This window comes from Mustela erminea, chromosome 1, assembly GCF_009829155.1.
Source record: "Mustela erminea isolate mMusErm1 chromosome 1, mMusErm1.Pri, whole genome shotgun sequence".
Lineage (NCBI taxonomy): Eukaryota > Metazoa > Chordata > Mammalia > Carnivora > Mustelidae > Mustela > Mustela erminea.
In genome coordinates this window covers 143680045-143708018 of record NC_045614.1, presented here as the reverse complement: position 1 = coordinate 143708018, position 27974 = coordinate 143680045, and the positions used below count along the sequence as shown (strand labels likewise).

The following is a 27974-nucleotide window of genomic DNA, read 5'->3' as shown; positions in this document are numbered from 1 at the left end:
ATTTAAAATTGTATCTTTTAAAATAAAACTTTAACATCTGATTTATTTATTAAAAAGATATTATTTATTTGACAGAGTGAGAGGGAGCACGAGCAGGGGGCATGACAGAGGGAGAGGGAGAAGCAGCCTCCTTGTTGAGCCAGGGAGCCTGACATGGGACTCGATCCTAGGACCCTGGGATCACGACCTGAGCTGAAGACAGATGCCTAACGACTGAGCCACTCAGGCACCTCTAACATCTGATTTAGAACAAAGACCTCTCCCAAATGAAGTTGAGACACACAGGCACATATATACATTTTGTATTACATACATATGAATACACACACAACACACACACACTCACATACATGGAAATGTATATATTATACAACTTTTTTAAAGCTACATAATATAGTGAATCTGTAAATATTTTCTTTTCTTTAAGATTTCTTTACTTGACAGAGAGACAGTGAGAGGGGGAATGCAAGCAGGGGTGGGGAGGATAGAGAGAGAAGGAGGCTTCCCAGTGAGCAGGGAGCCCCATGTGGGGCTCAATCCCAGGACCCTGAGATCATGACCTGAGCCGAAGGCAGACGCTTAACCAACTAAGCCACCCAGGTACCCTGGAAATATTTTCTTGAGGTAGTTCTGATTTTGAGATTACAGATATCAATTTTTATTAGTTTTATGATTGTATTCTGGCCCTTGGAAGTGGATTAAAAAGGAAAAAAACAAAGTTAGCTTGATAAACTCTAGCTTTTGTTGAGGGAAAAGTATTAAGCCAGCCCCCTTATCTGCCCATAAGATCGGGAGGGCTGGCCAGGAGAGAGGCTGTGGGTGGTGTGAGTCGCCTGCCCTCTCCTCCTCACCCAGACTGCTGCAGGGCCCTCTCCTCTCTGCTCCCTCACTGGCCTGCCACCTTGCTCCTCACAGCAGCCACAGCCATCTTTTCAAACGGCAAGCAGATCATGTTTTCCCCTTATGCAGACCCCCAATGGCTCCTTACTGTGTCCACAGAGCCTTGTATGGGCCTCCCTGGCCTGCCTTTCCCTCCTCCCTCATTATTTCTTCCCTGGGGCATAGCTGCAGCTGCCGTGGCCGTTCTGGGTCTCCGGAAAGCCAAACCAGCTTCTGCCTTGGGACCTGGGGCTTGCTGTTCCTACTGGGTGGCACACTGCTCCCCAGTCTTCCCATGGCCAGTTCCTTTCTGCCATTGCTAGTTTAGGCAGTGTGACTTTCTAGCATTCCTAGCTCAACTTGGGTCACCTCCTCAGGAAGATCCTCTGTCACCCACCCTTCAGTCATTCTTTCTCTGTTTTACTCTCCTGTTGGCTTGTTCTTTAATGCCTGCCTACCACCCTCCAGAACGTAAGCTTGACAGCAGGGACCTTGTCCACCTTGTTCAGTGTTGTGTCTTTGGCACCCAAAATAGTGTTCAGTACATAGCTGGTGCTCAGAAAATGTTGTATGAATGGATGAGAATTTAGCTGGTTTTCTCTTACTAATAATACTCTTTCCTGTGAAGCTCTTAAAAAATGAAATAAGAATATATCCATAGACATCACTCTCCAACTGTTGGGGAAGTATTCTTCACCAAATAAAAAGGATCATATTGTTCAAATTGGGGCTTGAATATCCTGGGTTAAGTAAGGTGTGAAACACATGACCCATTTTACAATGTGCAGATTAGGAAAGATGTTTCATTGATTTTTGTTTTTTTTCTATGAATAGATAGACTCTTTTACTGTGAATTGCAATGGTTCAACTTTAGTAACCAAAGTTGAAATTCTCAAATTTAGTTGCTCCTTCTGGGTTGTCGTGCCTCATGGGCATCCCTTTTTCCAGTGTGTTCTGGAAACACACAGTCATTTTTGGAAGAAGCTCACACTGATGACTTTGTAATTTTTTATTATTTATTTATTTTTAAGATTTTATTTATTTATTTGACAAGCAGAGATCACAAGTAGGCAGAGAGGCAGACAGAGAGAGAGGGAGAAGCAGTCTCCCTGCTGAGCAGAGAGCCCGATGCGAGGCTCCATCCCAGGACCCTGAGATCATGACCTGAGCCGAAGGCAGAGGCTTTAACCCACTGAGTCACCCAGGTGCTCTGTAATTTTTTATTTTAATAAGCATAAATATTCACATCTAAAAAATGTATTCTCTCAGAGGTACTTAAGATAATTGATTGCTGTTGAACATCACCATTTTCAAAATTTGACCTTTGTAAAGAGAGGATGGATTAGGGAATTAATATCTTAATATTAATATTAATATTAAAGAATAGTAATAAAAATGAGAAGAGCAAAGGGATATGAGAAAGAATAGAGAACAGGGTTCTGATTGCTTTTGAATTCTTTTTTGGTCTCCTAGTACTGTCTTAAATGAAGCTTCTCTAGTTCTGTGTTTCATCAACTGTGGAGATTCCACAGGTTCTAAGAGATCTTAACTGGTGAAGTGTGAGGGGTTAAGGAATCTTATCAGAATAATTATGTTCATTTTCTCATTTGACAACATACTTCCGAACACCCCTTGCACACAGTTGTAAGTACACTAACCTAGCAAAAACAAACACACAAAAAAGTCAAACTTAGTAATAACATGCCCAAAAATTTCTCAGGGGAAGTATATAGTTAACCATGAACTATTTAAAAATGAAGAAAACTTCAAATTATTTTTAGCAATTTTGCATAGGGACAATGAGTAGTTTATTATACTATGCTGTATATTCAGTGGACAGTTATAATGTGGTGCAGAGTTTATAATTTACATGAATAATGTTTTTTAAGGGTGTCCTTTGAAATCATTTGAGTTGTTCTGGTGTAGTTTCCCCTAACTTTCAGAAATTATATTTACCTATGATGCATAGCCCTCAAGTACAGAAATCTCAATTAATTTTGCATGTTTTTTTTGAGAATTTAAATGTTAATAAAAAACAAACAAATTCATGACCTACTGTGGCTCCATTGCCATCTGTAATTAACTGTGCTTATTTTTAATTTTAGAGATGTGGTGAATCAGAGGTATTGGATGAGAAAGAATCCATTTCTTCAGCCTCTCTTGCTGGATCTAGTTTGCCTGTTTTCCAGAATGTTCTATTAAGATTTTTAGATACACAGGCCCCCTCATTATGTAAGTAAAGTTCTTTGCTTCTAGATCCTAAATAAAAGATTGGAGCTAATTCTTCTTTTTCTTCCTTGCGTCTTAATCAAGAGTTCTTGGTGCTGAATGTAATGCATATTTTACTGAGCAAAATTTTGCCGCATGTTTTTAATGGAGATTTCTATGCAATTTTAAAATTAAGTGAGCTGCAAAGACTTCAAAATCTCCAGAGTTTTAAAAATGTAAAAATAAGTCACCTCATTCTCTAATACGTGGTGGTATAGTTTTTCCTGTTCTAGCTCTTTCTTACCAAAAGAGAGGAGTTAAGGTCCTCTGAAGTTTCACTGTCTAATCATTATTGTGATTAGGAATTTTCTCTTTTTGCACTCTTTTCAAAATTTTTTCCTTTTCTAACTGCTGATAAGAAAAGGGGGAAAAGTCAAACAAAGTACTTTATAACCAGGTCCTTGATGTAAGGAAACAGTTTGTGTAGGTGGCTGGCTGCTTGCCTGTACTCTCTGGGATGTTCTTTCATTCTCCCGTTCTTCTGTCTCTTTTTCTATTGTTTGTGGGGAGTCGAGGGTTTGGGTGTTACAAACCCAGTGGGTTTATACTGTAAATTGACACTTGAAAGATTCATTTATGTGTGCTTAGCCGTCTTGATCTCATTCTGAGGCTTTGATGTGACAACGTACAGCAGGGCAAGTCTTCAGGTAGATAGTGCTGAAACAACAGAAAGATGGCGTAAAGTGAAAAGTGATAGAAAGGGGAGAAAATGCATGGAGGGGGCGGGAGGGACAGGTTTGTTGTGAAGAATGAGGTGAAGCAGCGGGTAAATAGTACTGCTCCTGATTCCTTTGAGATGGCCCTTGTTTTGGGTTGAATGGTGCTTGGGAGTGAGGTTCTTTAAGTGGCCCGGTGGCTGTTCTGGGCCAGGGGAGAGCTGGAGCCACACTGGTGGTGGCAAGGTAGGCAGCTGTTGTGAAACATAGAAGAGGAAGCAGAAAAATGCAGGACAGAAGAGATCCCAGGGGGTAGAAAATAGATGGTCAGGAGTGGAAGTCAGCTGGTCCAGCTTCTCTTGCATTTCCAGAAGGGACGGATACACATTTGCCCTTGCTGTTCCTCAGCCTGTCCTCACTCCTGTTTGTTCTTTGGGAAGCTCTTCCTTCTGTCTGCCTCTGCTTGTTCTGGGGGATCCAGAAGAGAGAGAGTGGTGTTACTTCTCCATGTAGACACTGTGTGTCTCTGACTCTGGCGGACAGTAGCAACCGCCAAGGCTTAAGTGTTAGGGAAGGAGCTTAATGTTCCGTGGATCCATCTGTTTGTCTCTGTTGGTGTTTGTGAGCAGGATGGTACCAGGGCCCGAGCCTCAAAGGGTGGCTCTTAACATTTTTTAGCCTCTCAAGGGTGCAAAGTTTCGGAGAGCAGATGCAGTATTGAAAGTCATAATGTTAGTTGAACAGACTGGCTGCCAACTGGGAAAGACTGCAGAGCTTCATTTCTGTGTCTTCCATCTTCCCTCTTTTTTTTTTTAGTGGATCCCATGCACTAGTATTTTCAAGGACCTTTTGAATTGTTTTATTGTGAAGTGTCCTTTGAAAGGTACACACATACACCTTAGAAATATATGGACACTCTCAAGCTGTGAACACAGTCTTGAGCTGTTTTACTAGTAAAACCAGAGGAAAGCAGTTTGGCTCTCTCCCCCCCCCCCCCCCGCCTTTTTTTTTCCTTCCCTGAAACTTTGTGTTTATGTTATTACTTAAGTGGTTACTCATTTGCCAGGAACCACTATCTTTAAACTGGAAATTTTGCTTAACACACTGGATGCTGTTTTTCAAGTCCAAAGGGACAATCAAAACCCATGTGCCCATAAGGCACAAAATGCTTGGGTCTCATTGTAAATTTTCTAATAACTCTTCTATTGTGTAAGAAAAAAAAATGAAAATATTGCTAAGCTTTTTTTTTTTTTTTTTTTTAAGATTTGCTTTTTAAAAAATTTGAGAGAGAGCATGAGTGGGGACTTTGGCAGGGAAGGGCAGGGGGAGAAGCAGACCCTCCTTCCACCCCCCCCACCCCCCGCTCCCAGCAGGAAGCCCAGGGTGGGGCTCTGTCCCAGGACCCTGAGATCATAATCTGGGCTGAAGGCAGTTGCTTAACCCACTGAACCACCTGGGTGCCTCATGTTAAGCTTTCCTATTTGGTGTTTTTTTCCTACTGTATCAAGGGGACTGAATTGTTGATTTTTTTCTTTATAGCGGATCCAAATAGTGAATGTGAAAAGGTGGAATTTGTGAATCTGGTGCTGCTCTTCTGTGAGTTCATCCGACACGATGTCTTCTCTCATGATGCATACATGTGCACCCTCATATCTCGAGGAGACTTGTCAGTCACCGCCTCGACCCGACCACGGTCGCCAGCAGGAGAGAATGTGGATGACCACTACCCAAAGGACCATGACATGAAAATGGAGGTATGGCCCTGGGAGTGGTGCCCCAGCCCTGAAAACAACTCAGCTGGGGAAACCCCTTTGAGAGGATCGTTTGGTGGTGGAAGGGTGATTACATTTTAATTGTATTCTCCTGTTAAAGAACTCATTTATCTCTGTTTCTCACTTACAAAGAAAACATATAGAATATATATATATTCCAGAATTTTCTTTTGGATACACTAAAACTATTAATGAAAAGATTTGACAGTACATAACATTTTTTTATTGGACAGGAATTATACGCTTCCAATTTTATGTATTTCTAGTTTCCAGTTTTTCTTTAACATTGTGCCTTAAAATCAGACTGATTTTGGCCTAAAGTCCCTTTCTAAGGAACATCTTTTCCCCAGTTCATGCATTGCTTCTGTCTTTCCTACAAAATGGGACATCCTGTTTTGATCATAACATATCATATTTTCATTTCAATTAATTGAAAACTCTAAAATGTTGTGAAATTATTCTTGCCAAATTATTTCATACTACGACTATAATTTAATGCCAATTTCTGGTGTTTTGGACATTGTTCCATATACTTAAAGTTTTCAAGGCAGAAAGCATGGAGGTGGTAAAGAGAAAATAGTGGAAAATGGTGAGAGATTGTGGAGGTTCCTTAAAAATCAAGCCTCATGATGGTTTTGTGAGCGCTTAAGCATATGCTGTGATGATATTTTTAAAACACTGGTTATCCTTGTAATTGAAAGACCTGGTATTAGAATTACATGTGTGGATTCATAGTTCGTGTTCTTAAGATTTGGTGATCAAATGGTGCAGGAATTTTAAAAATTACTTCCTTAATACAAATACTGTTGTTTCCAAATTTGCCCACACTAGAAGTTATAAAAAGCTAAAAACCAAAGTTCCTTTACCTGTTTATGCTTCTTTTACATTTCTGTTTCTTTCCTTCTATTCTTGGATATCGAGGTTTCTTATATCTTAGGTACACTCTCAGATTTTCTAGGAAAAGTTTGTGAACACATGACTGGGAATAGCCTAAAGGAGGGACATTATGGCCAGTTTGTTTTTAATGTCTTAAGTTTGTGGGCTCTTTCCTTCAAGTATCTTGAAAGGTAAATCTGATGAGGATAAAGAATGTAACTTTTCAAAGCAAGTGCATGTCTTAAAACTTCTCTTTTTTTGGGAAAAATAGTTACTAGGGAGAGAAAAGACCTAGGGTGGTTAAAAACATCACTGTCATATTTTAGCTTCAGGTTTTTAATGAACTACAAAATTTACAGTGTCACTTTCTTTCTCTGGCAATCATCAGGAACAGACTATAATGGCGCATATGGGCATTGACTCAGGAACCACTAATATTTTTGATGAAGTAGACAAGAATGACTTTAAAACTGACTTTGGTTCGGAATTTCCAGTAGGTTCAACCTTCAAATTCTTATTGACTATTAACCCCCTCTTCCCCACCCCATCCCAGCTTGTCTCCGTCCTTCTGTTCCTTGCCCCATGTGCTGGAATGACCTGTGTACCGATGTAAATGTGATCCTGCCATATTCCTTGCTAGGGTATAGTGACTCATCTTGTCTCATTTCAGTTTATCCTTAGTTTTGGCTGCATTTTTTCCTTTGTAGATTAGAACACCCCTGTCCTCCTAGCTGACTATCTGTGACTCTTTTGCTCATTTGAGATCATCATCTCTCAGGAATACATGAATAGTTTGATCATGACAGTCTGTGTTGATTTGCTATGTATGTAGCTTTCCTGGATCTGGACTTGTTATACTTTCTCTACTTTATTTCCATATAATTATAATAATTTCCTCCTTATGGCTCTCAGTGAGGTGCTTTATAGAAAACATTGTTTGGAATACTGATTAAAACTTTTATATCTGGTACTCATTAGTTTTGTTAATGATTTCTGTGTTTATGTTTTTGTAGGAAATGTAACCCTTTGAGGAAACACTTAACCTATGAGTCTGATGTTGTCTCTGGTCCTCTGGGAAGTGTAGCTTTGCATAATTCTTATGAGTGTGTTTGTCATTTTCTAATATTCAAAATGGGAGATTATATTGATAGTTTCCTACTAATCTGTATATGAATTTTGTGGAGATTAACACAGTTTCTTTTTTCTCTTTATTTTCTCATTGCTTAAAGAGGGAAGAGATAGTGTAGGAGTGTCTTGTGTATTTGGAGTTCTGGTATGTAGTGCTGTGTTTTGGTGTTGCTCTCTTTCATTTACAATCTCCAACATTTGTTTTACATGACTTAGATTTTTTCTCCCATGCCTGGAGAATCCTGTGAGAATGCCAACTCTTCCTTGGGCAGAAGAATGTCGGTTAATGGTGAGAAGTTGCTTAAGAGAGAAAAACCCAGGGAGCTAATTTTTCCATCTAATTATGACCTCCTGCGACACCTGCAGTATGCAACACATTTCCCCATACCTCTGGTAAGTCACGGCTTCCAGTTGACAGCCTTGATTATTTCATTTTATGATCATTAACCACTGACTCTTCTACTACTTGCCTGAGTAATACATATGAAAGCAGGTGAGTTTTTCGTTCACTGCTTCTTTTGTTATAATTATGATCATATACCGTATGTATAGTTGTAGTTCAAATTTGTGATGTGATGTTACTGGCTAGCTAGAATTAATGGAATTTTCTAGATTAGTATCCTTTTATCAAGGGCATTTGAGTGACTGCAAATGACGTCTAAATGTGTTTTCCCACTTCCATTTTACAGTCATTTACTGGGTGTCTTTTATGTGCACTGTATTGTGGCAGGTACTTGGTGTTATGCAGATGAATGAGAATTTTGGGACACAGGAAAGATGAATAAGATAGGAGGGAGACACATGTGAAATTATATGCACTAAAACACAAGCAATAATTTAGTAAAAACCCAAGCGCCCCCTGGAAGGTGAACTGTTTGATATGCCTGGATGTCTTCCACTCTCAAAGAATAAATATTGGAGGGGAGAGAGAGAACATCTGATTGAGAAGATGGTTAAGGCTTCATAGAGGAGGTTGCATATGACGTGGACTTGGATTTCAATCCGATGAATTTAAGAATTGAGCAGCATATGAGAGATATTAACTGGGAAATGTAGTGTTTGACTCATAACGAGTGATGTGATTTTTACTGAAGGGAAACAAGATTTTTTTTTTTTAAAGATTTTTAAAATTTATTTATTTGACAGAGAGAGATCACAAGTAGGCATAGAGGCAGGCAGAGAGAGAGAGAGAGGAAGAAGCAGGCTCCCTGCTGAGCAGAGAGCCCGATGCGGGACTCGATTCCAGGACCCTGAGATCATGACCTGAGCCGAAGGCAGTGGCTTAACCCACTGAGCCACCCAGGCGCCCACAAGATTGGTTTTTTGATGTTAATGAAAATTGGACCCAAATCTGTAAATGTGTTTATAATTTTAGGTTTACTATCTTTTTTTCCTGGGATTTTAAGGGAAATTTTAATGAGCCTTTTTTTTTTTTTTGTTGCACACTATTATTATTATTATTTTAACAGCAGTGTAATTCTGAGGTATATATAATGTTGTCTTCTGGATATCTTTGAGGAGTTTTGCTCTGCAAACTAAATATTTTCTTAATTTTTAATTTCTGTTATTTTGGAACTTTTTAAAATTTTTAATTTTTTTTTACACTTATTTTTTTTATTATAACAACTAAGAATCTTCTTTTTGGTGTCAGTTTTTCTGTGTCCAGGGCTATGTCAAAAGTTGCCACAATTCTTTCTGCTCATCACCTGTACACATCACTCATATTAACTGGGAAATGTAGTGTTTGACTCATAACAAGTGGAATAATCTTACCGTGCATTTAGGGCAACAGAAAGGATAGCCTGATATTTTAGAGATGTGTCCTGAAGAATTTATGGATGAACTATTGCAATGTCTGGGATTGGTCTTAAAATAGTTGGCATCAAAAGTGGGGGGAGGCAGGATTTGAAGTCTGGAGTTCAGTTAACACTTAATGCACCAATGTTAATTTCCTATTTTTGGCAAATGTATCACGGTGATGTAAGGCATTAACATTAGGGGAAACTGAATGAAAGGTATAATGGAACTTGCTGTACTGTGTACCTTTTCTGTAAATTTTAAAGTATTCCAAAATAAAACGTTAATTTAAATAAAAAGGAGAGAGGTAATAAATAGGCAAAATGTTGAATGTGGTTGAATTGGTTGCGGATTTTGTGTTCCTCTCTTTGGTAGGCAGGGCTTTGCTGGCTTTCCTCTTCCATATGTCTTGGTTTAGGGCACTACCCAAGCACGGACATATTTCTTCTATTGTTCATGTAATCCATGGCCACACAGTCATTCCCAGCATGTAACATTCTAAAGGCTGTCCTCTCCTTGAGGACAGGAAGGAACATGAATGATTTCCAGTGATTAAGTCTCTCATGATGGATTATGATATAACTGTAATGCAATCATAAAGCAACTGCTAGAAAATTGATGTTGTAGGATACAATTTTTTAATAGCCTTCTATCATCAGTTGCCTTAGGCCTCTCTTTACTGTGTCATTTAGAATAAATGATTAGTAATATTACTAATGTAACATTGACATTAGGAATGCTGTAGAGTCTGGTCCTCTTCCTTAATAAAGAGGGAAAATTTGACTTACCTATTATGCATGAATATGAGAATATGATAAAAAAAAAATTGTTCCCTCCCACCCCCATTTCCTGTCTTAAAGATGTAGATCTAGTATGTGAAGATCAAGGAGAGCGACTAATAGGGACTTGACCAAAAGATTCAGGAAAAGAAACTAGTAGTTTCGTGTATGCTTATATGATCTGCTGGGCAGCAGACCATCAACAAGCACAGGTTCTAGCGGGCTGGCATTTCAGCAGCATAGCTGTGGCGTAGCTGTGCCCTTTACACCCTGGGATAGAGACTTAAGGCTGAAGGGGGGTTCCTGTCATGACCACTAGCTAGCTAGACTTTGTCCAGGGCTCACCATGGTGGAAGTGTGATAGACAGTTGTTTCGGTGCATTTTCTCATTTGGTGCATTTACTCTTTTCAAACTAGGGGAATATGAAATTATACGCTGGAATTGTCTTGGGTTCAAGCTTCAGAAAATAATTGTACTCAGTACAGGACTAAAAATGACTCTGGAATCAAACTTGTTTTGTTAGTTTCCAGGAACAGTCTTTCTTTTTTATTTTTTATTTTTTTACACAAATGGGAAAATTTATTAAAATGAAAAGTACACTTGTGAAACATGAGCGTGGGCGAGCTCAAGAGGCTGCCGGGACCACCATTTCGTAATCACTGCAGCTAATGCAAACGTATTACTACTTGCTGCAAAACAGACTTGCTATTGAAATGACCCCCCCCCCCCCCCCCCCACCGAAGTCTCAGGTATGGTTATCTAAACTTTTCAATTTTCTTTTTTTTAAATAAGTCTTATCTTTTATATCATCCGTTGAGTCCTTTCTGCATTACTGGCCATAGAGAGAATTAGATTTGAGGGTTGTGACCCTGAGAGCTGGAGTCACCCCTTCTTTAAACTGGAGGCCCCATGTGGGGTCAGACTCAGACATGGTGCCAGTCAGCCCAGCATGTGTTGTGTTCCCTACAACACATGCTGTGTTTATCTGGCATGTCTGTTTTAAGTCCATTTGACTGGTGGTGTTTTTCCGTATCTTTGATGCGAGCTTCTAGTTCCAAAACAGTAGTTTCAGCAGTCAGTGCAGTTTAACAACTTGCTTGAAAATGCTGTAGGGTCTATTTCCTGTTACTGCGAAACAAGAAATCACTGGATTTGTCATTACTTAGGGTAGAAAGTGTTTATAAACCTGATAAAATATAAGTGTATAAAGTACATTAAACACTACTCATGTATTTCCAAGCCTCTTTAGAAGTGAATAGGTTTAGTTGCTGTGTTACAAAACAATTAGATATTAAAAATTGGAGTAGTGAGCTAAAAGGTTACCATCTTTGAAATGATGGATTAAAAAATAAAGCAGGCCCAGGTGGTTTCATGGGAAGATCAGCTGGACTTTTTGGTATGATCTAAACGGTTTTATTTAAATTGTGTTGTTGAAGGGCTTTCTGGCACCTTACATGGATTATTTTGCATATTTCTATCAAGAAGTCAGTTCCTGGTATTTAAATGAATATTTCATGAATAGCCTCTGAGCTTGTCCTAAAACTCTTTGGGATTTCAAGGATAATGCACGGTTTTACGTTGGCTCAACAGGATTTTTTAGTTTTTTTATGCAAATACTTGGGTTTAGGACCATTAACAACCACAAGAGTACTGCTTAGCTTACTTTTAGAAAAGTTTCTCAGTAACCAGGCCATGCATATGTCTCTTACTTAGGCCCTTTTCTCTCTTTCCTGGTACCTGCTGTCCAACGAGGCAGGAAGTGCATAACATGAAAAAATCCCATATTTTATGCGTTGTTTTCACCATTTGATTTTTCTTTTGGAGCCTTGGTCTCCTTAGATGAAGCAAAGGTCTTGGTGACTGTAAAGCGGAATGCTTTTGAGAGATGATAGTACAGGATAGGATCAAAACACAGGTTAGACACAGCAAGGAGCAGTGTGGCCTCTTTGGCTTTAAAGAGTGAAATCCTGGTTGGGCAATCAGATATCACCGTTGTCTGGCTCAGGGTGTATGGGATTCGGACAATGTGATACGGAACAAAACATATGATGTAGCCGGTAGTCACTAAAAGAATGTTGATGAGGGCTTTTTTCACATACTGATAATTTTCGTTGTCTTTGTTTCTGTAGAGTTGTCGAATTACAAGACAGTTAGATATTAAAATGATGGCTGAGAAATTTAAAAATATTGCTACACATACGAAATTTGTCAGTAAATGCCAATTTCTGCCAAACTCCCTTTTGAATTCCATGCATCCTACATTTGGCTTCTCCTCGATGTCTCTGATGGGAATCATCATGTTGGGCACTGTTATAAGAAGGACCATTAGCCACACCACGGTCGATATCATTTTGGCAAATCCAGGTTCTTGGATCCGATAAATCTTGGAGCTGTATGTCAGCTGAAGACAGTGATCAATGCTGACAAATGCTAAGAAAATAATTGACAAGTACATATTAATGTAGATGAGGCAGGCTGTCACTTGGCAGTGGAAAATCTTCAGCTTCCAGGGCGCCACACCCAAGTCAACAACGATTTTCACTGGTAATGCCAGAGTCAGCAGGAAATCAGCCGTAAGCAGGTTAATTAAGTATATGCTTACACACCTGTGATTTTTGTTCTGTACGAAAGCCCAGGTTGCAAAACCACTTCCAATAATTCCAACAAGGAAAACTAAATAAAAAAAATACGTGAATGGCTCCAGATCTCTGTGAACTGGGCAGAAGATAGAACTGTTTGTCATCTTGAGGGGAAGTAAGGATGACTCTGTTTAAAAAAAAGGGTTGGGGAGGGAGGTTAGTAATTAAAATTAGAAATGATTTTCTTTAAAAACATTTGTATTCAGAACACCCAGGTCACAATTTTTCTAATTCTTAGGTAGAATTTTATTGGTGAAATAGATGGTGGGAACATCATGGTTTGTAGAGGAGGCCTGGGTTTTCCATGGTCTGATTTCATGATTTTGGAAAGTCCCATAGAGTTTTGCTTCTAGAATGGATATTTTTGACATAATACTTTTGCATTCTGATAACTCTTGTTACCATTTGGGTTGGAAGTTAGTTTGCAGAGGAGGTAAGTGAGCTGAAATTCTGAGAAACAGACAGAGAGGAAATGAGGGCAAAATGGTTTAGTTGTGGCTGAGCCTGAAGAGGTTTCAGTGAGGCTTCCTGGCTTGCTGTTTTCATACATTGACACGAGCTCCTCATACCGATAATGGGGGACAGAAAATTATTCTGAAATTTAGAGGGAATTATTTTAAAAGTAGGTCCTTCACTATGTCAAGAGCCAGAACATGTTCATCATCATTGCATTTCATTTTTCTGTTCAGCGAAAAGAGTTGAAGGGTTAGAATCTGGCTTGAATTGACGCTTATTCCTTCTTTTTCCTTACTCCCATTCCCTAGTGACCTGGGCCTGTGATGTCCAGGATGTGGCCACTTGTGACTACTGAGCACTTGAAATGACAGCCACTTCAACAGCCAAATTGATCTGGGCTGTAAATGCAAAATACGCACCAGGTTTTAAAGATTTTTTTAGGAAACAATACAAGTAGTAAAAGTGTGTACTATTTTGTACAAATAGAACAATTAGTAAAACATCTCCATATTTTTTGTATTCAGTGTATGTTGAGATGATATTTCTGATGTTAGGTTAAATATATGATTAAAATTAATTTCTCCTGTTTCTTTTTGCCTTTTCAAATGCAGCTACTGGATAATTTTAAAGTACCTCTACCGTTTGTTTTCTGTTTCTGGTAAACAGTGCTTGTACAGATGTTTCGTGTCAGTGTTTTTGAGAAGTTTGACCACAGATGTATTTTAAAGCCTTTTAGAGCAAGAATATATGATCATTGGTTACAAAATTCTCAAAGAGAAGCTCAGTTATATTTGTATGAAAGCATCTAACTATAATGCTTCTTTTCTTTCACTGTAGGTTTTGAGGCAGTTAAGCCCAAAAGTATAAGACATATTCTTAGAACCATTGTGATTGACACTGATAATGACAATCTTGTCATGTTCCCTCCAGATCTAGAACATAAGTATAAGGTAAACCAATGGGCTTTCGATCCTCTCTTTGGCCTGGTCCAAACTAATGCTCTTAGGGCCACGGATATATCTTTCTGGTGCTGCTTCTTGGTGTACACCCTCCTCATGCATATGAAACACTTTCGTCTTGTTTTAAAGACCAGGAGATTTTGTGTTTTAGTAGAAAAAACCTGATACAAAACTTCTTAAAAACAGTGAATCTGGGTGACTGGGTGGCTCAGCTGGTTAATCTTAAGGCCCTGAGATGGAGTCCCACATTAGGCTTCCTCCTCAACAAGGGAGTGTGCTTCTTCCTCTGCCCCGCCCCCACCCCCGCCTCACTTGTGTTCATGCACACTTTCTCTCTCTCAAAAATAAGTAAAATTTTAAAAAAAGAAAATCTTAATTATAGTGTCTAAGAAGTTCAAATAAACCGATTCTCTGAAACCTCTCTTTAAAAGTAAATCAACAACAACAAAACCTTTTGAAGCCTTTCTGTTCCTTAATTCTCCTGATTATTTAATGATCCACTGTGTACACCTTGGGATGAAACACTATAAACAGATTGTTAAGGCAGACCTACACAAAACTTTATATAAAGTGTCATTTAAAAGGGTACCTGTCCTTCCTCTTTCCCAACTTCAGATAGGACTTCAGGGTTCATACATAATGCATTCTGCACTAAACTCAATGAAAATAATTGAGTACTTTGTGGCTGGCACTGTGCTAAGTACTTTACATGTGCTTATTTAACCTTTCATTATTCCCATCACGTAGACATTATCCCTACTTTATAAATGAGAAAAGTGTGGCACAACGAGGTTAAGTAACACCCAAGGTTATATAGTTGTTAAATTATAGAGCCAGGATTCCAACTCAGACAGTCTGACCTCAGAAGCTATATTCAAAACCACTCTAGAGCTTTGGCTCAGTAATAGTAGTAATCATGGTGATGGTGATGATAGTAACTGTTGTTACAGCAGCCAGCCTTATGAAGTGCTTACTATGTGGCAGAAACTATATTCTAGGTAATTTTCATGTAAAAGAGCAGAAAGAAAATATTAGTTCTTAACTTTTCCCCTAAATACTAATGAGAGAGGTTCAGACTTCAAGTATTTTTTTGTTTCCTTTTACTGTATATATATATATATATATATTTAAAAGCCAGATCCAGGTTCTACCTTTTGGATCTAAACCTCCCTTACTTTCAAAGTTCCCATGACCTGGTTGCTTTAAGCCATCCCTACTGTCTTCACCCCAGTTCCCTAGACTGGTGGTATCTCTCCTCTGCTGTGAACTGCTCCTTCCTGCCTTTGTACTCTGGCTCTGATAAAAATTGGGGACTTATAGGACTTTAAGGATGGAGGGAACCTTTATTGATAGTGTCTAGCCCAAGCTTCAGATCAGTTGAGGAGACTGGGATCTGGCACTCTGAAATTGTGCAAGGTTTTTCCAGCTTGTATGAATGGGCTAGAATCTGACCCTGCTGATGATTTTTGGCTTTCTGACCTTATCCTTCTTATATCCAAATCCTTCCTATCTTAAAATGCCTGGAGTAAGCTCTTTGTGTCCGGAAGTCTACTTCAGGCTTCACTGACTTCTTAGAACTCTGTTTTTTGGATAGTAACCATTTATTTGAACCGTGGCATTCTGACCATCCTTGTCTTCTCTGGGTCAAAAGCTAGTGTTGAAATAAATTGATCCTCATCTCTATCACCCACCTTAGCTCATTGTTCCTTTACCAGATGCTTACAATTTTGGCTTATGCTCTTGTATTCCACCCCCCCCTTTAAAAAAAATGTTTTATTTATTTATTTGACAGAGATCACAAGTAGGCAGAGAGGCAGGCAGAGAGAGAGGGGGAAACAGGCTCCCTGCTGAGCAGACAGCTCGATGTGGGGCTCGATCCCAGGACCCTGGGATCATGACTTGAGCTGAAGGCAGAGGATTAACCCACTGAGCCACCCAGGTGCCCCTGCTCTTGTATTTCTAATGTTACATTATAATAGTTAACATAGTACTGTGTTTTTTTAAGTGCTCCTATTGTTCATTCTATTATATAATAAAGTCTCATTTTATAGATGAATATAAAGTAAAGAGGAGGATTAGAAAATTGTTTTCATCAATTAATAATTAGTATTCCCTATATCTAGAACGGGCCATATATACCACTTACGGATAATTTATTTAAAAATAATCACAGCATAACTGTTTATCTGATGATGCTAGAGATTCCTGTAGGACCTTGCACTTGCTTTTTGTGAACCTCAGTCTAGATTGCAATGAAAAAAAAATCTCTTCATTAAAAATTTTTGGTATGTTGATTAGAGGTTAAATCATACTATAATAGCATTTTGTGTTCTCTCTCAGAAATCTGAAGACCAAGTGCTTGATAAATGTTTCGTCAACCAATTACTTAGCCTGTGGAAATTTGATGTGCTACAGCAAAAATAAAAAAAACTTCAAGTGTCTCCTTTGTTTGGGATTGAGTGAATAATTGCTTAGGGAGTAAATACACTTATTAGATTTTTCTTTTTAAATGAAAGTCACAATAGAATGTTTTTGAAATTACCTATCAAAATTTTTTTGGAGGAAAGTCATTTCGAGATCTGTTGCGCCCTGTTGTAAAGACTTACAACAAGGCATTTATTCATTTTGTTATAAAAAATAAGATTGAGTTACTGAATAGTTATGTTGGCCTATAAGTAAATATTCAGTCTTGTATAAATTAAACTTTTTTTTTTCTTTGAGAGGAATGGATGAGGTCATCAGATAGAAGAAAATTATAGTGCAGTTCATAGTGAGAATCTAGAATTTAATAATTGGTACCCTCTTACATGGCAGCCTTATCACACAGTGTCCTTTCCAACTTAAATGTCTTAAACACTGAGCATGATAGCTTCCCCTTAGATGGAAAGACATTTGAATATATCAAGTACTTAAAAAGACCTACCTGGAGGTATATTGTCTGAGCCGCTGCGAGCTCGCAGTGGGTCTTCAGAGAAGCAGGAGCTTGCCGTCTGGCCCGAGCAAGAGCACTGGCAGCTCCATTGCACGAAGGCTGGCTGTACAAAAAATTTCCTTTCCTTTTCGTGTGGTTTTAAAGTGTCGCATATTGACGTAGATGAAACTGTGGTTTGTGAATAGTTTACCTTTATGAAAGTCTCCCCAAGAGGTTCAATTTGGTGTGTGCTTCCTTCTGTGTGTTTGTGTATTCTTTTAGAGGAAAGATTTTTATTGTCCCATCGTTGTGCCTTGCATTTATTTTTTTAAACATCCAAGTTATGTTTTCCATCATAATGATTTTAAAGAACATCACTTTTTGTGCCTTGAAAGGGGTTATGTGTTAAATATAATAGGTCTTCAAGCAGAATTTCTTTAGTATACATCCTGATACTATCAGCTTTTCGAAGTTATAATTAGAACAATTGTTGCAGTTTGGGTTCTGCTGAGTCCTCTATTAATAAAGAAAGATGTGATTTAACATAGTCTGATAAAGTTTATGTTTTATTTGTCTTTATTCTTTTTTTGTTGTTGTTGTGGAAAAATCTGCAAGTAGCAACAGAAGAAAAATTACATGCACAGAGATAATTACTGTTAATGGTTTTGGTACATAAATTGGCACAAATTTCAGCACAGATTTAAAAATCTTTCTAAGTGTACGCACACCTACTTAAAATGTTATGTGATGTGTGCTGTAGGTATCGTTGTAATTCTTTTCTTTCAAGGATATTTTGGGTCTGTTTCTCTAAGTTCAAGAGTAGGCCATCTGTCAGTTTGGCCCAAATAGCTTAATAAATTGAGCCTGGTATTTAGTAATTAATAGATTGTATGTAAAGGAACCCTCCTGTGTATTTAAATTGTTTGGGTACATGATCATTCTGCCTGTGGTGAGCACATGTTTACTGAGTGTCTGAATGGAGCTCAGCATGGTGAAGGACCTCATGAAAAGTCACTGTACCCCATCCACGCCATCGACTAGCTTTGTTAGGTTATCTTTGTTGTATAAGTGTAGCCTTTATAAAAGAGGATATGAGCTCACGTCTCAGCCGTATTTTCTGGAGTCCTGCGTCTGCTGGTCCAAAGTTGAGTTGAAAGTGCAAAACTATTTCTTGGTTAGGGCCTGAATTCTAGTGTTACTTCATTGGTTTGGTAGGCTCTTTGGTTTTATCTCCTTTTTTCCTAATAATTCTTAGTTTTCCAGATATTAAAAAAAAAAAAAAAAGCCTCTCCAGAATAATCCAAAATGAATCCCTTTTGTAATTACTTTTAAAAAGAAAAATCTCTCAAGAGACTAAAGGAGATGTCAAGCCACGGGGAATTTAGGGAGAGTTTAAGGGAACATTTTGGCAGGGGGGGGCAACGGTAAGAATGCTTATGATGATAGTAGCCATTTGTTTCGTGGATCCTGGTGTTCTCCCAAATTCATGTAGTAATAATACAATAGTGAGTATGAATAATAACTATTACTGCTATTATTATCACCATGTTGCAAAAGAAGATTTTTTATATATATGCACTTATAGATTAGGCCCAAAACCCCCAAATCTTAAACTTTGTCCTTGGTTTTTGGTTAAGAAGCAATGTTAACTCTCATCATAACAGTGCTGGGAAAGGCTCTGTCCTTGAAGATTTGTGTGCATTATTGTTGGATGGGACTCAGTGAAAAGCACACTTCAGAAAAGATACCCTTGCAGATCATCAAGTAAGTGAGCAGTGATGCTCATGGTTCATATGCACATGCAATGGGGGACAGAGGTGGGGGCATGGAGAGAATTTGGTGAGACAGAGCTGGCTGCCAGTAGAGTGGTGAATGGTTCTAACATGGTATGCAGGAAAACCGGAGTGAGCAGTTTTTGGTAGTGCAGTTTTTTGTTTCTTGTTTTAGGTAGGCATATCTATCTGTTTACGTCCCTGTTGACTTTGGGGGTATAGCCAGACAGAGCTGAGAAGTATATTTAACTATTCTGAAGGATCTGTGGCCACCGTTTTTGTGTCTGGATTGCCAGATAGAAAAGAGCTGAAGGACCCTAGTTCTCACTGTTCCATTTCCTTTTTGGAATGGTGAGAAACCAATCTTTTAATAGTGAAACTGAACCTTGTTCTTCCTTATGAGAATAACCTTCAGGCTATCTGATATTTTGTGGAAGTTTAATCAGAGTAGAAATATGCTTTTTTGGGGCTACCATCCCTGTTTTGTTTTTAACACAAATTCCATTTGAAATTTCCCAAAGTCATTTATTTATCTCTTTCATTAAGAAAAAAGGGTTTTCAGAGTATATTTTGTTAGTGTTCTGGGAAATTAGATGTCATCACTAACCCAGTATTTTAGACCCAAGTGGGCAGAAGTGAGGTGAAGTTATTTTTCCTTGACCTTGGTCATAGCAGTACTTGAAAAGAAATGACGTACTAGTTACTTTAATGAATATTTTGCTTGTTTTAAATAAAACCTGAAAAAGCAAAATTGCCCCAGGAATTGACAAAATCTTACTGTAGTCAACTCCTCCAGGCACACAAATCATGCTTTTGATTTTACTGAACACAAATGCCAAACTGTATTTCAGTAGAAGTGTCGTTTTTAATGTTTAACTTTCTTAAAATTTGTTTTTTAAACATAACGTAGTAGCCCTTTGGAGCTAATAGGGAATGGGAAAATGAATATCGGAGTAGGTAGCCACTGCCACAGTCAGACAGCAGTCTGAGAACTTATTTTCTTTTAAGGAAATCTACGATTTGTTAGGAAAGCCCACTCTTTTACAGATGGGGATACTAAGGCCTTGTCCAAGGCTGCTCCATTAGACTCCAGTGACCTAGTACTTCATTATGCTTCTTAAAATGAAAGTGTTGGGGGTGGAAACAATGGTTACAAAGAAGGCCAGCAGGTCCATCCAGCCCGGCCCTCTGTCCTGTTGCCCCCCTTAGTTTAAATTTCAGTACTGCTGAGCTGTGGGAATGGTATGCGACTGTGCCCACTCCTCTCACGGAGTCTGCAATGCAGGATGCTCTCAACTCAAAGTAGTTTGCCTCCTCAAGCTTTTTTATGATCTTTGGGTAGGAGGCTGTTCCTTGGTTAAGACATGCTGGTGATAAAGATGTTTCTCCGGGGTGTGTGTGTGTGTGTGTGTCTGTCTGTCTGCCTTCTCTCGGGAGCCACTGTGCTTTCGGTTCACATTTTGAAAGATCTTTCTAAAACATGTAATCCAATCAAGAAATGGGCAGAGGACATGAACAGACATTTCTGCAAAGAAGACATCCAGATGGCCAACGGACACATGAAAAAGTGCTCCATATCACTCGGCATCAGGGAAATACAAATCAAAACCACAATGAGATATCACCTCACACCAGTCAGAATGGCTAAAATCAACAAGTCAGGAAATGACAGATGCTGGCAAGGATGTGGAGAAAGGGGAACCTTCCTACACTGTTGGTGGGAATGCAAGCTAGTGCAACCACTCTAGAAAACAGCATGGAGGTTCCTCAAAATGTTGAAAATAGAACTGCCCTATGACCTAGCAATTGCACTACTGGGTATTTACCCTAAAGATACAAACGTAGTGACCCGAAGGGGCACGTGCACCCGAATGTTTATAGCAGCAATGTCCACAATAGCCAAACTATGGAAAGAACCTAGAGATGAATAGATCAAGAAGATGTATATATACACAATGGAATACTATGCAGCCATCAAAAGAAATGAAATCTTGCCATTTGCGACAACATGGATGGAACTAGAGCATATCATGCTTAGTGAAATAAGTCAAGCGGAGAAAGACCACTATCATATGATCTCCCTGATATGAGGAAGTGGTGATGCAACATGGGGGCTTAAGTGGGTAGGAGAAGAATAAATGAAACAAGATGGGATTGGGAGGAAGACAAACCATAAGTGACTCTTAATCTCACAAAACAAACTGAGGGTTGTTGAGGGGAGGGGGCTTGGGAGAAGGGGGGTGGGGTTATGGACATTGGGGGGGGTGTGCTTTGGTGAGTGCTCTGGGGTATGTGGACCTTGCGATTCACAGACCTGTACCCCTGGGGATAAAAATATGTGTTTATAAAAAATAAAAAATTAAAAAAAAACATAAATAAAAGAAAAAAAAAGAAAAAATAAATAAAACATGTAATCCCTTTGTCCACTTGGATTAGTCCAAAGACTTTCTCCCCCTGACTCTCACTGAGATTGGCAGCTTCAAATCTCAGAGCGACAGATGTGATTAGACCAGAGTACTTTTTAAGGGAGGCATAGACAGACACAGAGCTTCCAAAACGTTGCTGATTCTGTTACTTAAACACTCTCTCGGCTTTCCCTTTTTAATGAAACAGAGAGTAAAAAGTCGGAAGTATTTTTTTAAATTAATTATTTCTATTAACATGTAATGCGTTATTTGCCCCAGGGGTCAGGTCTGTGAATCGTCAGGCTTACACATTTCACAGCACTCACCAAGAAGTGTTTTGAAGGCAAAGGGTTTTACATGTTTTTCGAATGTGAACTCGATTATAAGAATGACTGAGTATATTCATTCCCCTTGCCTGTCCCTTTGGTTCTTTTTATTAAAGACTGTACAGTATTATTGGGTAACCGTACAGTTCATTTCACCTTTCAGTTGTGTGCTATTTGATGGATGGATATGAAATAATTAACAAGCGAAATCCCTAAGAAAGAAATTTGAATGGTTATCTTGTTTCTTTTTGGTCACTGAAGTTCATTTTCTCCCCTTTGAGTGGTGGTGGTCCTTTTCAGAAGTTGTAACACATTTTCAAAGTTCGGAATACATTTTACAAACTCTGTTGCTACCTTCTAGGTGAAGGTTCTCTGGAGACATTCTCCCAACCCCTTGCCATGTGAGTCCTTGTTTTTTGATCAAGTACTTAAGGAAAGTTCTAACAGATGTTTGTTGACTTTAGGTTGCCTCCTTAGTTCCCGTGCTAGAGGGTATTTTTGTTATGTTTAGTAGGTTATGGTGTAGAGGGGGTCGCACGGAATCTGTAGCACCTGCAGTGAAACTGTTAGAACTTAGTAAGTCTTAGGGCATTAGATTCCATAGGGTTAGGGAGAAAACAGAAGACAAGAAACCAGGATAGGGGATGATTAGGATGCGGTCATTCTGAGTGAGAAGCAGTAAGGAGTTCCCACCCTTAGATGGGAATGGATAGGCACTGGGAACAGTGGAAGAAGTATGGTACAGGGCTGTGGTTTCGGGCAGGGAGGGGAGTCGACTTTGGTTTCAGTCCTGGCGCGGGAAGTCTGAGGAGAGAATCCAGGTGGATAGGTAGAAAGGTGAGTTCGAGGATTGGCTTATTATGTTTTTAGTGCTACCTCGTTACTTGATAAAGCATAGATTGTTTTTATTTTATTCCTTCTCTTTTAGATAGCTGATATTCCTTAGTGTTTTATTGTCATAACCAGGACATTCTGCTTCTGTTTTTGTTTGTGTATTTGTTTTTTGGATTCTGTATGTAAATGAAGTCATACAGTATTAGTCTTTTTGTCTGGCTTATTTCACTTATATTCAGCCCATATGTGTTGTTGCAAATGGCAAGATCTCATTCTTTTCTATGGCTGAGTAGTATTCCATTGTACATAGACACCACTTCTTTATCCATCATCTGTGGATGGACACTTGGATTGCTTCTGTATCTTGGCTATTGTAAATAATGCTGCAAGAAATAGGGTACATATATCTTTTCAAATTACTGTTTTCATTTTCTTTAAGTGTCTAGTACTGGAGTTATTGGATCATATGGTATTTTGATTTTTAATTTTTAAAAAGATTTATTTATTGGAGAGAGAGAGAGAAAGAGAGGGTGTGAGTGCACACATGGGGGCAAGGGCTAGAGGAAGATGATCTTGCTTAGAACTCAGTCTCATGACCCTGAGATCATAACCTGAGTCAGAGGAGGAGTTGGATGCTTAACCGACTGAGCCATGCAGGCACCACTGTATTTTTAATTTTTAAAGGAACTTCCATACTGTTTTCCACGGTTTGGCTATATCAGTTAACATGGCCACCAACAGTGTACGAGGGTTCCTTTTTGTCCATGTCTTTCAGCACTTGCTCTGTCTGGCCTTTTTGACACTAGCCATTCTGACGGTGTAGGGCGATATGTTACTGTGGTTTTGGTTTGCATTTCCCTGATGATGAATGATGTTGAGCATGTGTCTGTTGGCCATTTATAGGACTTCTTTGGGAAAAATGGCTATTCAGTTCTTTCCCTGTTTTTTGATTATATTATTTGGTTTTCTAGTGTTGAGTTTTATAGGCTCTTTATATATTTTGGATACTAAATTCCTTTTTGGATATATTATTTGCAAATATCTTCTTCCATTCAGTAGATTGCCTTTGGTTTTGTTGATGATTTTTTTTTTTTTTTCTGTGCAAATAATGAGACATTCTGAATGTAACTTTTTAAACACTTAAGAAACTTATTTTAAATAGCATTGGTAGGGAAGCCCTAGTTTCCCTATTAAAAAAATAACATTTTCCTTTTTATTTACCTAACTACTTTCATAGTATCAACCAGATAGGAAAACACATTTAGTCATAGCATTGTGATTATTTTTTTAATAGTGGCAATTTTTAAAAATTAAAATTGGTGGTTAATTTACAAACAAAATGAGAATTAACTTCTCATTTTGGTCAGTAAATATCGGGGAGAGCCAGTGTTCCTTCAGAAAGCCATGGTGTAAAAAGTAGAATGTAAATAATTAACAGCTTGAAAAAGCTCCTAGTTAAATGTAGAGATCTTTTAGTTTAGAAAAGGGATTATTAAGTAGTGTGAAGTATTGTATGGGGAAGATGAGAGCCACTTTTCAGTGGCCTTTTATGTCAGGAGATGGGATGATAGGAAAGTAAACCTTTAGAACTTTGTCATACACTTGGGAGGAAGATGTAACAGTTACACAGTGACCTGGGATCTGGGAGGGAAGCAGGAGCTAGTGCAGCTGTGGGCTTCGCCTGACATACTGACACCATGTGGATCGGAGCTGGTGACATCTGGAGGTTGGAAATAGAACAAGATGGCCCTGGGCCCACAGTCTTGTATTTCAGGTCCCCAAAGCACTGAAGGTAGTGTTTGGGAAGTGGGTTGAGATGATGAGATCACAGAGATCTTAACTGTGACCATGAGAGAAGTCAGACTTATGCAATGAGCACATTCAAAAAGTAGCAAGTAGTGTTTGTCAATGAAAATACTTTTCATCTACTTTGTTGTTGTTGAGAGTGGGCCTGTTTTCATAATCCCTCTTTTCGCGCTTGAACTCCAGCTTCTGTTGCAGTGGGAGAGATAAAAATGGCTTAGTTCTTACGTTTTCTGCCAACCCTGAAACTGCTTTGGAGTGCCCCAGGTTAAAAGGGAACATATTCCGGGTCCTACTGTAGAGAAAGCTGTCATGCGAGTCCTCGAGTGCTCAGGGTGCCCAGGGCGGCTTCTAAACTTAGATGCCTATGCTGGAAAAGAAGGCCTGAAACACAGTGTGTAAGAAACAATAGAAAGCAAGGAAAGCTGGGAACGATAGTGAGTTGAGAGCTTTTGCCTCACCAAGAGGCAGGCCCTTAGCTGGAGCCAGTTGCTTCCCCATGCTTTTATTTGTTGGGACAGTAATTAAGGTAGAAGATGGTACACCACTAGCTGTTTCGCAACTTAGGGACTGCAGAAATCTAATAGAAAGGTGTTCGAAAATGGCTCTTGACTATGTCTAAAAATCCCCCATTAATAGGAACTCTTAGATTTTAACTGAACCATGATTCCATTTTGTTGTGTAATTGAGTCAGCTACCTATATGGAAATATTCTGAAGTTTTTTTTTTTATTTTTTTAATAAAAGAAACTTTTGTGATAAGAATCAGGAAACAAACATCATAATCATCTAAGTTTACCCATGAAAGCTGCCCACTGAGATAGGTGACTCGGACAGTGGTTGTTTACAAAAGGCTGCCTGCTGCTAGGGGTGCTCATCTGTTCGTTATCTCCGCAGCCTCTGGACTCTGTTTTCTCAGCAGTAAAAACGAGACTTCTTTGAGAAACCCACTTTCTGCGGTTCTTGTCCATAGGCCTATCACAGTGCCCACTCTGCCTCTCATATCAGGGTCAGGCCATAACTGATAACCAGCATGTCAGATTCCACTGGCCACAGATTGGAATGGAAAATAAGCTGGTATGATCCAATGAAAGCCAAGTTCCAGGTTTCTGAAAAATTCTCTGGGGGACTGACTGTGAAGATTTAAGGTCTAGAAATGCTTCTTTCATTTTGCTACCACAGAAAAAGAGCCCACAGCTTCCTTTGAGTTCCTAATACTGTGGAAGGTGGCTGCAAAAATGCTATAAACCAGCTTTTGTTACATCAGCTGAGGCCCCCAATCAGCACTTAAATTAAGCTATAATGACAACTTGGGACATTTAGGTCTGTTAGCCAGTATATCTCTTTTTATTGCAGAAGTCCAGTTTTAGTTGTATATTTTGGTCACCTACAAATTAAACAATTCTGATACATTGACTTCCTCTGGAAGATTAACCCAGAAATTCTAGAAAACACCCTTATACAAGTTTTGTTTCTACTTGATAATGTTAATAAAGTATTTGCCATTAGCTCTCTATTCTGTCCTTAAATCCATTGCTGCTATTTCTATCCTCTGACTCTGGACAACAACAAGAAGAAGTATCTTTATTAATACAAAAAATAACTATGACATCAGACCATCCTCCCAGAGTGATACGAGATTTCCTTTTGGGTAAACCGCACTGTGAGGTTTGTGTGGGGAGGGGTTGGGAGAGAACTGGTATGGTATGGTCTTCAACAGTACAAAGCTATTAGTACCTTTTGCTCACCAGTTCTCTGCAAGATATCAGTGGCATGCAAATTATCTTTTCATGAAGGACATCCCCACAGAAGAGCCACTTTAACAACATATGGCTTTCCTTTCACATTTGTCACTTTTTAAAAATACTTTAACTGTTTCTGCAATATGATTGTGTTAATTTACTTTCTTAGAGGAAAATATATATTATAAAACTGTATTATAAACTAGCTACAGAAATTACTCCATAGCATAATTTAAAAAACAAAAAAAAGTACTGGTTACCTCAGGGAAGTTTCTGGATTGATCCACTGTTGCCATCGCTCTACTCTATTTATTTTAATTCTGGACCCGATATGCAGTAACTGTTAATCAATGGTTGCTTTTATTCTTACCTGGATTGCGTGTTGTTTCCTGAAAAACCTTGATGTCCGCATTACCCATCTGCTTTAGACATTATCTGGTGCTCCTCCTTTTCTTTTTTACTTTCATTTTCTCCTATGGCCCAGTGTCTGTGTGTAGGGTTGGCGGGGACGCATGTGAAACACCAGTGTTGATTCATTTGCCCTGGCCAGTGGGAACTGTGAAGAGTAAGAACAGCCAGTTTCTTTTGCAGATGTATTTAGCCAAACATAAATGGCAAGCTTAGTTTTACCAAGCATGTTTGTCGTAGGTTGGTGATTTGTTTCTTTTTGAGAGAGGATATTTGACCCACATTTGGGAGCAGAGAGTTTTTATGAGGCTGGAATGTGGACACAGAGTAAATACCTTCCTAGCTCTTCTTTAATGTGAGGTGTATTTTCCGAGTTTTTCTCAAAATCTATTGAGGTCCCAGAGCATATGAAATAGTTATTTTGGAAAGTCTGTGGCAAATAAAAATTCTGACTATTCTAGGTAACTGTCTTCCTTCCTTTATGCATAATTAGGGTATTAAAGAAACCACCCATGTCATGACTATGAAGAGAATTGGCATTATTTTTTCCTACCGTAATTTTTAAAAGTTTTTTTTTGTTTTTTTAAAAGATTTTATTTATGTATTTGAGAGAAAGAGAGAAAGCACAAGTAGGAGGAGGGGCAGGTAGAGAGGGAGAAGCAGACTCCCCACTCAGCAGGGAACTAGATGTGAGACTTGATCCCAGGACCCTGGGATCATGACCTGAGTCAAAGGCAGAGACCTAACCGAATGAGACACTCAGGTGCCGCGTCTACCTTGATTTTTAATAAAGAAAAACCAAACGCTATTGAAAATACTCACTTTATTAGTATATATTACAGCAAGAGGAAAAAAGTATATGCACTTGACTTAAAAAATGTTTGTGAAGAACATTTGGAAGATGGTCTGGATATCTTTTAGCCGGCTAATAGCAGAAAAATAATTTAGTTTTGATAACTTACAAGCTAGTAACCATATCTCATATCTGCACACTTTAAATTCAAATGCTTTTTCAAAAACAATGTGACATATATAAATTTTCATTTTATGTTTAATTTTTCACTCATAATTTTAAATCTTAGATTTTCTTTTTTTCAAGTCCAGTTGCTTTCTAAGAAAACTGCTTCTCCTGCCCCTAGATATATGTATGTACACACTATGTATGTATGTGTGTGCCTTTGTCCCAGTCAACGTATTTTTTCCCTATACCATTGAACAGGGGAAGTTACTGGCAGCACTTATCAATATCCAGCTTCCTTCAATAGAGTCCACCTAGAAGTATTTTAACACTAGAGTTGCAGGCTCATGTAGTGGCTTAATAAGTCTTCAGATAAAACATATTTAAAATGTATCTTATTTTATTCTCAGAGTGCTACCAGAAAAATTACTTTTTTTTTTCCTGCAAAGAAGAGAATTTATATCAACTTTCCTTTGAAATGCCATGAGATAGATAAATCAGTAGTGGATTTCTTAAGTGATTTTCTTGGTCTGCTTGTCTTCAAATCAGAAAACACTTGACTTTTTCACTACAAACAGGTCCCTAGTTCTTTATCAAACTGTGCTT

The 27974-nt window shown here is 38.6% G+C and overlaps 2 protein-coding genes across 7 annotated transcripts in view; one reads left to right on the top strand and one right to left on the bottom strand.

Moving 5' to 3' along the window:
* The window catches only part of MED12L (mediator complex subunit 12L), a 322475-nt gene that overhangs the window by 95818 nt on the left and 198683 nt on the right, over positions 1 to 27974 (top strand). For 2 of the 4 annotated variants that reach the window (XM_032345301.1, XM_032345300.1), the window contains exons 13-16: positions 2985 to 3111; positions 5343 to 5557; positions 6840 to 6944; positions 7796 to 7972. In XM_032345301.1, the coding sequence (XP_032201192.1) occupies positions 2985 to 3111; positions 5343 to 5557; positions 6840 to 6944; positions 7796 to 7972 (624 nt within the window). The remainder of the gene's footprint in view (positions 1 to 2984; positions 3112 to 5342; positions 5558 to 6839; positions 6945 to 7795; positions 7973 to 27974) is intronic. The other 2 variants (XM_032345309.1, XM_032345302.1) reach the window with 1 other exon arrangement.
* Positions 10225 to 26416, bottom strand: GPR171 (G protein-coupled receptor 171). 3 transcript variants are annotated; one of them, XM_032345469.1, is made up of 3 exons: positions 17125 to 17434; positions 16466 to 16478; positions 10225 to 12936 (listed from the first exon to the last, which is right to left on the bottom strand). In XM_032345469.1, the coding sequence occupies exon 3, from the start codon at positions 12897 to 12899 to the stop codon at positions 11943 to 11945; it is 957 nt and encodes a 318-aa protein (XP_032201360.1). In that variant the 5' UTR covers positions 12900 to 12936; positions 16466 to 16478; positions 17125 to 17434; the 3' UTR covers positions 10225 to 11942. The 3 variants fall into 3 exon arrangements, with proteins under 3 accessions (XP_032201360.1, XP_032201364.1, XP_032201361.1); XM_032345473.1 differs by lacking the exons at positions 16466 to 16478; positions 17125 to 17434 and adding an exon at positions 26263 to 26416 and having other exon boundaries at positions 10225 to 12922; XM_032345470.1 differs by lacking the exon at positions 16466 to 16478 and having other exon boundaries at positions 10225 to 12922; positions 17134 to 17434.

What these genes read in the sequence shown, in the direction of transcription:
- GPR171 (XM_032345473.1), bottom strand. Translation starts at nt 12,899, where the DNA reads ATGACAAACAGTTCTATCTTCTGCCCAGTTCACAGAGATCTGGAGCCA.